Source organism: Ochlerotatus camptorhynchus, unplaced genomic scaffold (assembly GCF_037179485.1).
Source record: "Ochlerotatus camptorhynchus isolate MF236.1 unplaced genomic scaffold, CSIRO-AGI_Acam_v1.1 ptg000434l, whole genome shotgun sequence".
Classification (NCBI taxonomy): domain Eukaryota; kingdom Metazoa; phylum Arthropoda; class Insecta; order Diptera; family Culicidae; genus Ochlerotatus; species Ochlerotatus camptorhynchus.
The window spans coordinates 400,464-410,289 of record NW_027040920.1 but is presented as its reverse complement, the minus strand read 5'-3'; the positions used below and the strand labels follow the sequence as shown (position 1 = coordinate 410,289).

Sequence of the window (9,826 nt, the reverse complement as noted above, 5' to 3'; positions counted from 1 at the left end):
TAAAATTAAATTAAAATTAAATAACTGGTCAGTCTGGCCAGCGTTTTAGCGTCATACTTAAAAATAAATTAAAATGCACTGGGATAGACCAGGTCAGGTATTATGTCACTACAAATCTTATCTCCCGAAAGTCAGGAAGCATCTAAAAAAAACTATATCGTGTATTTGACGATTTTGCCGTGTTAACCCATTAGTTACTTTGTGTTAAATTGATTCAAAATGATTAAATTTTATCACAAAATGATAAATTTTATCTTTCCCTAGAAACTTCCGATTCAATGGCGAAATAGGGAAACCGCATTTTTGCCGATAAGGCACCGCTTACCGTTTCATGCCCGTGTAGAAAACGATAACATTCACTAACCACTGACAAACGCATGCGTGCATATTTAAAGGCGCCCGTACACCCAGTGTCACTTTCAAAACACTGCAATCAGCTGTCGCGAGCAGACGTTTCCAAAACTTGGTGTAATTTATCAATAACATATTTATCAATTGGTTCTGCTCCATCACTTACCAATATCCGAACAAATCTTATCCGAATCAAGTCTTCCAAAATGTCTTTGGATTTGGACGAATGCTATCAGCACGTTCTGGGATTCGTCCAACAAGCTGGCGTGGTAAGAGCGCGTGTGAAAATTCCAAAAATCACCAAATTCGATCGATTGATGATAGAGAATTTGAAACGCCGTCGGGGGAATTGCGAGTGACTTAATTTAATTAATTCATATTGGATGATTTAGATTATTGCTTCGAGAAACTATGGCGAGAAGACGGTGGTGGAAAAATCCAGCAGCATCGATTTGCTAACGGAAACGGACCAGCAGGTCGAACGACTTCTGATGGATGGAATTACTGGGATATATCCTAGTCATAAGTGAGGAAAATGGGTGAAGTTGTGTGGGAATTTGAAATGTTAAAAATGCGATCATTCATAGGTTCATTGGGGAAGAAGAAACCAGTGCGGGGAAGAAGGCAGAGCTGACCGACGATCCTACCTGGATCATTGATCCCGTGGATGGAACCATGAATTTCGTTCATAGTTTTCCCCATTCGTGTGTATCGATTGCGTTATTAGTCAATAAGGTGGGATCGTGCTAATGACAGAAGCCATTATGCTAATTGAGCTGTTCTAATAAGATTCTCGCTTTAGCAAGCTGAAATTGCGATCATTTACAATCCGATGTTGAATCAGTTGTTCACCGCTCGACGAGGAAAGGGTGCGTTCATGAATGACAAACCGATTCAAGTTTCGGGAGAAACTCGTTTGGATCATGCGTTGGCAACGACCGAATTTGGAACCAGTCGAGATGAGGAGAAAACGGCCGTAGTGTTGGAAAACATTGGCAAGCTTGTCAGAGTTGTTCATGGGTAGCAGCGATGGAAACCTTCATAAATTGAAGCGATATTCTAATAGGATTTTCTTTCATTCAACATTTAGAATGCGAAGCTTGGGAGCTGCCGCGTTGAACATGGCCATGGTCGCACTGGGAGGAGCCGACTTCAACTACGAGTATGGAATTCACGCTTGGGACATTGCTGCCGGAGATTTGATCGTGCGTGAGGCGGGAGGAGTTTGCCTGGATCCGGCCGGTGGCCCGTTGGATCTGATGTCCCGAAGGGTGTTGTGTGCCAGTTCGCAGGCTTTGGCCGATAAGGTGATCCCATTGCTGACGCAGTACTACCCACAGCCGAGGGACTAGGAGTCGTTACGAGGGGGATAATTGTGCAATGTAGTAACCTAATGTCGTCTCCAAACTTGACCATTCTTAGTGTCTGTACTTACGTTCCATGTTATGTTACAAAAGTAACGAATTGAACCACGAATATCCGTTCTATAATTTTATTTTTCTATTTTACATAGAAATTTGTAGCAATGTGTTAAATAGACATTACCTTTTATAACCATACAATAAGCGATAATGTTCGTCGAAGAAAATTTCATGTGTGGAATATAAATGTTTACCAACCAAAAGTTGTATAAGTAATCCGAATCCAAAAACTGATTTTATAGCAGTGTCATAACAGATTTCACGCGATACTACACGGCGAATGAGAACGACTCAAATTTGAGTTTAGTTCACTCATAATCGCCAAAAGTGCAGGAACTCAGCGATGAGTTAATTTGCCTCATGTTTTCCCAGGTTTTTCCAGGGAAAAATTCCCGAATTTGAGAAAAGTAAAGATTGGATTCACTCAGTCTATTGGTACTACTCCGAGACTGAATAAAATTTTCGTCAATTTCCTCATTTTCCGGCAGATTTGTAGATTTGTAGATTTGTAGATAATATTGTCGTTCAAGTTGGACAGCGAAAAACCCACACGCGACATTCGACTCGTTCTGTACGTCAAACATAACGTCGGACATAGTGCGCTGAATAGCGCATCATTGTGCGAATACAGCGCACTATGTCCGACGTTATGTTTAACGTACAGAACGAGAGTAAATTCAATTTGCACTTGTGGGATTTTCCGGTTTTCAACTGAAACGATAATACCTGGCTGAAGAAACCATCGCAACTTGCCGAATACATATTAACCTAGGTACATTTTCAATGAGAAGCTATAGGTAAACTTTAATCTAATCTGCTGTACACTGTACCAAAACATCATCCTCTATTCGAATGGATCCTCAGTCCATTCAAATCGACACATCGAAAACAGTGTTTCGAATGATAGCTGCAACCGTTTGACATTGATAAGTGAACGGAGCTCAGTTGAAATACGTGACCAGATGTTTTGCCTCTAGCAATTAATTTAAATTCATGAAAACAAGTAATTGCGAAATTTTATTCATTAACATAGATGAGTGGATGTATCTGCATGGTTTGGTAGGAAGGGCTTCCTACATAGTTTGTAAAGAAGGGCGCGTGAATCTCACTGAAACTGTTGAGGTAGAATTCACACCACCAGAATCGAATCGGTAGGATAAAGAAAATGATAGTGTTTATTCCCTACTAGACTCCGGTTGTCATACCACTCCATCGTCCAGTTCCAGGTCAAATGATACCCTTATGCTCCCTCCCAACCCAGTATTTATTTATATAATGAAAATATATATAATGGAGAAATGAAATATATCAGAACATTAAATATGAAATAATGAATATACATTTATATAGATAAAATAGTTGATATTCTGCAAAGAAAATAATAATTATTGTACATATAATAAGATGCAGCTCTATGTTTCCTCAGCTCACAATATCAAGTGGATGTAACACTGAAATTTCAAGGTTATATTAAGCATATATATTTATATATATTTATCTCTAATTACTAATTATGTAAGGATTTAAATGTAAAGTGTAAAATGTGATGTATAACTAACATGACTAAAGGTCCGAGCGCAATGCCAGCGGAAGCGGAACGGCAGCGGCAGCGGAAAAGCCCGATCTGAGTTAGCCCACTTGTCGAATTGAAAACCAGTTAGAACCAAATTGACTTCGGTAAGGCATCTTGATGTCATTTGTGACAGCTGTCAAACTTTCCGTTTCCGTTCCGCTTCCGCCCATATTGCGTTTGGGTCTTAACAATAAAATGGGATTACGAGAAAAATAAAGGAAAGATCTCACCCGATATGTTGCAAAGGAATCCATGACATCACGATGATTTCGAAGAGCTTCAATAGATATGCTGCCGCTACTTCTTCAACCGGTGTTAAAACAGCACTCTCGACTTTCGGTTATCACACAGCAGCGCAAACCCCATCATCCACGAAACACACGCCGAATCAACTCGCTACCAACGCCGAAATCAGAACCGAAAACTCCAGCGACCGAAAACCCATGCGTCTAATAGTGGTCACGGCACACTTCGATTGTATTTCTGAAACACAACTTCAACGCACAAACATGACGATGACAACATTCGTGCGGGAGGCGGAACGCCAGCACGCACAAACAAAAGGAAGACAAAATGCACTCAGAGAACGCGGCACGAGCTGAACTGCTAACGTTGAAACCCAAACGCGAACTGACAAATGTCCAACTGTTGCAACAGTGATCAAAATTATCACCGATTGCCTGCAAACCGCAAACGAAGTGACAGACGACTAACTGGCGAAGAAATCAATTAAAATAATGTGGTTCGCTGTAATAGAATTTTCTTAGAAGCTTGTACCATCAGCCACTATATGGGCTAGTATTTTTGTTTTGATTTGAACATAGTTGATTTTGTGTGCAATATGATCTTTGACAGTGTGCAAAGAGTGTATCATTTTGGCATTTTTTATGCATTTCAATTTAGAGTAGAGTGAAAGAGATAGAACCAAAACATTCTAGTACATTTAGTGTTGCCATGTGGTACAATCCATTAGTAGCATAGAGGTAACTCTAAGACCAGAAGGTTCCGAAAAAACAACCTAAACTTTTTGGCTCAGCTGGTACTATCTTCGGTCCCAAGCTAATCGATTTACCCCTCGAAACTTTGGAAAATCCACTAACCCCTCATTTTATCTGTCAAACTTTCATAGCGAATCAAAACAAACATAGTGTAGTAGTGTAGGGTACGTTAATCGTTTGCTTGGGACCAATTGGCAAATCAAAGTTGGCACTCGTGGAGAATAGAAGAACTATGAGAGTGATGATTTTTTTTTTTTTTTTTTAAATGCGTTTATTTTTCCAGGCTCATTTGCCGTAGCTTTGCGGAGCCGATATTCATTGTTTGGATGACAAAATTTCTTAAAACTAACGTTAGTAAAGCGGGGGCCGATTACTCGCGGCTATCTCGAGGTTAGGGGTAACAAATTGTAACAAATGGATGGCAGGGTAGGGATTGAGAACACAAGGTTTGGAGAGCAATGTGCTTTTTATCTCGAACTAAGCGACCAACTGACGAAAAAGACAAACATGGGGGTACACCGATGGGCAGCTAACAACTTGGGGGAACACAAGATGACACTAACTACTAAATCCTCAGATCGATCCGTTTTAAAAACACATAAATTAAATTAAAATATTCGAGATCTCGGCTCGCCAAGATGTCTCTAACGGGCCGCATAGGTTGTTTTCCTCGGGCCCTGAGGGATGCGGATAACTCGGATCTAGCAACACAATGTAGGGTGCATGACCAAAGCACGTGGTCGATATCGTGATAGCCACTACCACAAGCGCACAAATTGCTGCCTGCGAGCCCGATTCGGAAGAAATGCGAGTCTAACGAGTAGTGATTGGACATGAGCCTTGATATGACACGTATAAAGTCACGGCTCATGTCCAATCCTTTGAACCATGGCTTGTTCGACACCTGTGGGAGAATAGAATGTAACCATCTTCCCAGATCACTCTCATTCCATTTTTGTTGCCAGTTGGTGAGGACGTGCTGACGGGTAATTGAGAAAAATTCCGCAAAGGCGATTTGTCGATCAAAAATATCGCCTTCCATAGCGCCCACCTTAGCTAGCGAGTCCGCTTTCTCATTACCCGGAATTGAGCAATGAGATGGGACCCAAGCTAAGGTGATAGTATAGGAGCAGTTAGATAAAGTACTCAATTTTGCTCGGATTTCGGTCAGGAAATACGAGGAGTGCTTCATCGGCCTCATTGATCGAATAGCCTCCAACGAGCTAAGGCTATCAGTAAAAATAAAATAGTGATCAGATGGTAGTGAGGCAATTTGCTCTACTGCGTAAAATATGGCTGCTAGTTCCGCAACGTATACGGAACAGGGTTTTTGCAGTTGATATGAGGCGGTATGAAATTCGTTGAATACTCCAAATCCAGTGGAAGCGTTTATAGTTGACCCATCTGTGAAAAAACTCTTATTGTTACTAACATGGTGGTACTTGTTTGCAAAAATTAAGGGAACAACCATCGATCGATCGTGATCTGGTATTCCACGGATTTCTTGCAACATGGTCAGATCAAAATTTACAGAGGAACTATAAAAGTCTTGGAGGCAAACACGAGAGGAATTGAATGAAGAAGGGCCAATCTCCAGCGTCATGTACTCGTAATAGAGACTCATGAATCTTGTTTGAGGATTTCTGTCGAGCAGCTTCTCAAAGTTTTCTATTACTAATGGGTTTATTACTTCACAACGGATAAGAAACCGGAAGGACAGTTCCGCGAAACGATCTGTCAGTGGGAGAACACCCGCGAGTACTTCGAGGCTCATCGTATGCGTCGAGTGCATACAGCCAAGCGCGATTCGGAGGCAACGGTATTGAACCCGTTGCAGCTTCAGGATATGTGTTTTCGCCGCGGATTGAAAGCAGAAGCTACCGTACTCTAGAACCGACAAGATGGTTGTTCGGTACAACCTGATCAGATCTTCCGGGTGTGCTCCCCACCAAGTTCCAGTAATTGTACGAAGAAAATTGATTCTTTGTTGGCATTTTTGTTTTAGATACGCAATATGTTTTCCCCATGTGCTTTTGGAATCGAACCAGACACCTAAATACTTGAAAGATATACTTTGAGTGATTGTTCTACCCTTTAGTTGAAGCTGTAACTGTGCAGGATGATGCTTCCTAGAAAAAACAACCAACTCAGTTTTCTCCGGAGAGAATTCGATACCCAGCTTCATAGCCCAAGTAGACAAATTGTCTAAGGTATCTTGCAATGGTCCTTGCAGGTCCGGTGCACTTGGCCCTATAACGGACACAACACCGTCATCTGCAAGCTGCCTTAGCGAGCAATTTTCATCAAGACAACCATCAATGTCTTTTACATAAAAATTATAAAGAAGGGGGCTTAAACATGAGCCCTGGGGGAGACCCATGTAACTAATTCGTGAAGTTGTCGAGTTTCCATGAGAAAAGCTCATATATTTCTCAGACAACAAGTTGCTCAAATAGTTGTTCATAATTGGTGAAAGCCCACTATCGTGGAGTTTATCCGAAAGGACATCGATACAAACAGAATCAAAAGCCCCCTTAATGTCCAAGAAAACTGAACCCATTTGCTGTTTTTGCGCATAGGCCAGTTGAATTTCAGTTGAAAGCAACGCAAGACAGTCGCTCGTTCCTTTGCCTCTCCGAAATCCAAATTGCGTATCTGAAAGTAAACCATTCGACTCGACCCATTTGTCTAGACGAAAAAGAATCATTTTCTCCAACAATTTCCGTATACAGGACAGCATCGCGATGGGACGGTACGAGTTATAATCCGACGCGGGTTTACCGGGTTTTCGAATGGCGATAACTCTTACTTGCCTCCAGTCATCCGGAACAATGTTGTGCTCCAGAAATTGATTGAATAAGTTCAACAAGCGTCTCTTCGCGACATCTGGGAGATTTTTAAGCAAGTTGAACTTGATTCTATCCATTCCTGGAGCTGAATTTTTACATGAAAGGAGAGCAAGTGAGAATTCCACCATCGAAAACGGGGAATCTATTTCGTTATTACCCGACGGACGATCACGAACGTTGGTTTGAACCGACACCGAATCCGGGCAAACTTTCCGCGCGAAGCTGAATATCCAACTGTCCGAGTACTCCTTGTCTTCGTTAATCGGTGATGACGCGTTTCGCATTCTCCTGCCAACATTCCAGAGTGTTCTCATGGAAGTCTCTCGCGACAAACCATCGACGAACCGACGCCAGTAACCGCGTTTTTTTGCTTTAATTAAGTCCTTAAAAGTTTTCTCGAGGTCGGTGTACCGCTCGAAATCCCCGACCTTGCCGTGTTTGCGGAACCGTTTAAACGCGGCGGACTTCTCGCTGTTCGCGTCGGTGCAATCCTTATCCCACCACGGGGTGGGAGGTCGCTTGCGGACGGAAATACCCGGAACACGTTTCGTCTGTGCTCGCAGCGCAGAATCGATGATAAGACGCGCGAGAAAGGAGTACTCGTCCAGCGGAGGAAGTACGTCAACCGATTGGCTGGCATCAAGAACCGCGGTCGCGAATTTTCGCCAGTCAATGTTTTTTGTAAGATCGTACGCGATGTCGACCGAACGAGTAGAAGATGAACCATTGGTAATAGAAATTTTGATTGGCAAATGGTCACTACCGTAGGGATCTTGAATTACTTTCCACGAGCAATCCAACGATAGTGAACTCGAACAAAGTGAGAGGTCTAATCTGCTTATTTTTGCAGGAGGTTTGGCTACTCGTGTTGCTTCCCCGGTGTTCAGAATTGTCATTTTGAAGAAGTCGCACATGTCGTATATCAAGGTTGAGCGGTTGTCGTCGTACAGTTCCCCCCAGCCTGTACCGTGAGAGTTAAAATCTCCCAAGATCAACCGTGGCTCCGGCATAGCCGTGCAGATATCCGAGAAACTTTGACGAGAAATCGCAGTTCGCGGTGGAAGATATACTGAGGCAATACTGAGGCATTTACCTCGAATATTAACCTGACATGCAACAACTTCAATGCCTGTCACCGAAGGCAGATCGATTCTGTAGAAGGAATGGAGCTTGTTGATCCCCAGAAGCACCCCTCCATACGAATCTGCGCGGTCAAGGCGAATAATGTTGAAATCGTGGAAAGCAAGATCGTTGTCTGAAGAGAGCCATGTTTCACAAAGGGCAAATGCATCAGAAAGTGAGTTGTTAACTAAAAATTTAAATGTGTCAAGTTTTGGCATAAGACTTCTACAGTTCCACTGAAGAACAGAGATCATATCCCCGACCTCATTCGGAGAATTATCCATCGAAAGATATGATCGATGCAAGGAAGGACCACCTAGAAGCTAGTTGCTTCAAAAGAGTTTTCACCATTGGCAGCACTAAATTAATAATGCTCCTCGTTGAGTCAGAGACATTGAATATACTGAAGAAGCTATCCACAATACCAGAAAACGTGAACATGGGGGCATGTTCTTGCTGATTATTCAGCTGCTTTTCTGGCCGATGATCCTGGAAGTGACGGAAAGTTCTTGTCATAATTACAAGGTTTAAAACCCGGTGGAATGGGTTTCGGTGTATTTCCGTTACCTCTTGAATTTTCCAAGGTGGAAGGGTGGTCCGTACGAGTGGCCTTACGAGGCTTTTCGGTGTTGTGTTGTTTTGCTCGTTTTCTCGTATTGCCTTTAAAGACAAACGGACTACCCTCACCGCCCTCTGAGTCAGAGTCTAGATCATCAACTGGCAAAATGGAGAACGTGTTACTGTTTTTTGGTGTGGTCTGAGAAGATGAAGCGGTATTCTTCAAGAGTTCTGCTAGTGTTCTCTTGGAGCGAGCTTGCAGAGACCGCTTAAGTTTTTCTCCCTGCTGTTTATACCTCGGGCAGTTAGTCAGGGTATGCAGGCTCTCCTTGCAGTACACGCATTTTGGTGGAGCACCGCAAGGGCCCTCTTGATGTTGCTCGCCACACTGATCGCAGCGTGGTTTGTTCGAGCAGTAGTCCGATGTATGACCAAGTTGTTTACATTTCGAGCAGTTCATTACCCGAGGTACAAACAGACGTACAGGCAGCCGAACCTTGCCAATAGCGACGTAGTGAGGTAACGCTGAACCCGAAAAGGTCACACGAAACGAGTTTGACAAGGAATAAGTTTTTTTGGAGCCTACTACCGATACTGACTGCATTTGAAGGCAGTCCAATATCTTCACCTTCGGCAGAGCACGGTTTTTAAAGATTCCGAAGGAATCGGGACCCAAGAAATCATAACTAGTCAAACTCGCTTCGGTGACCACTCCTTCAATTTCTACCTCACTACTGGGTATGTAGACTCGGTATTCCAATGAAAAAAGCTCGCACGCAACAATTTGGTTAGCCTGCTTCCGGTCATCAACGGTAACGCGCAGTTTTTTTGGTGTTACCTTGAAAATATCGGTAACGGCCGAAAAATGTGTTGTTAGATCCTTAGAGATCCTCGGAATGTTCAAAGGTTTTTGTTTGGGCCGGAAAAAAACAACCCATGGGCCTTTCGAGGCTT

General features: G+C 42.8%; 1 protein-coding gene across 1 annotated transcript; it reads left to right on the top strand.

The window, feature by feature from the left end:
* Positions 1 to 475: 475 nt before the first annotated feature.
* On the top strand, positions 476 to 1,949 carry LOC135711532 (inositol monophosphatase 1-like). Its single transcript, XM_065234401.1, has 5 exons — positions 476 to 620; positions 744 to 877; positions 939 to 1,086; positions 1,154 to 1,371; positions 1,442 to 1,949. The coding sequence occupies exons 1-5, from the start codon at positions 558 to 560 to the stop codon at positions 1,701 to 1,703; spliced, it is 825 nt and encodes a 274-aa protein (XP_065090473.1). The 5' UTR covers positions 476 to 557; the 3' UTR covers positions 1,704 to 1,949.
* The last annotated feature ends 7,877 nt before the right edge of the window (positions 1,950 to 9,826 follow it).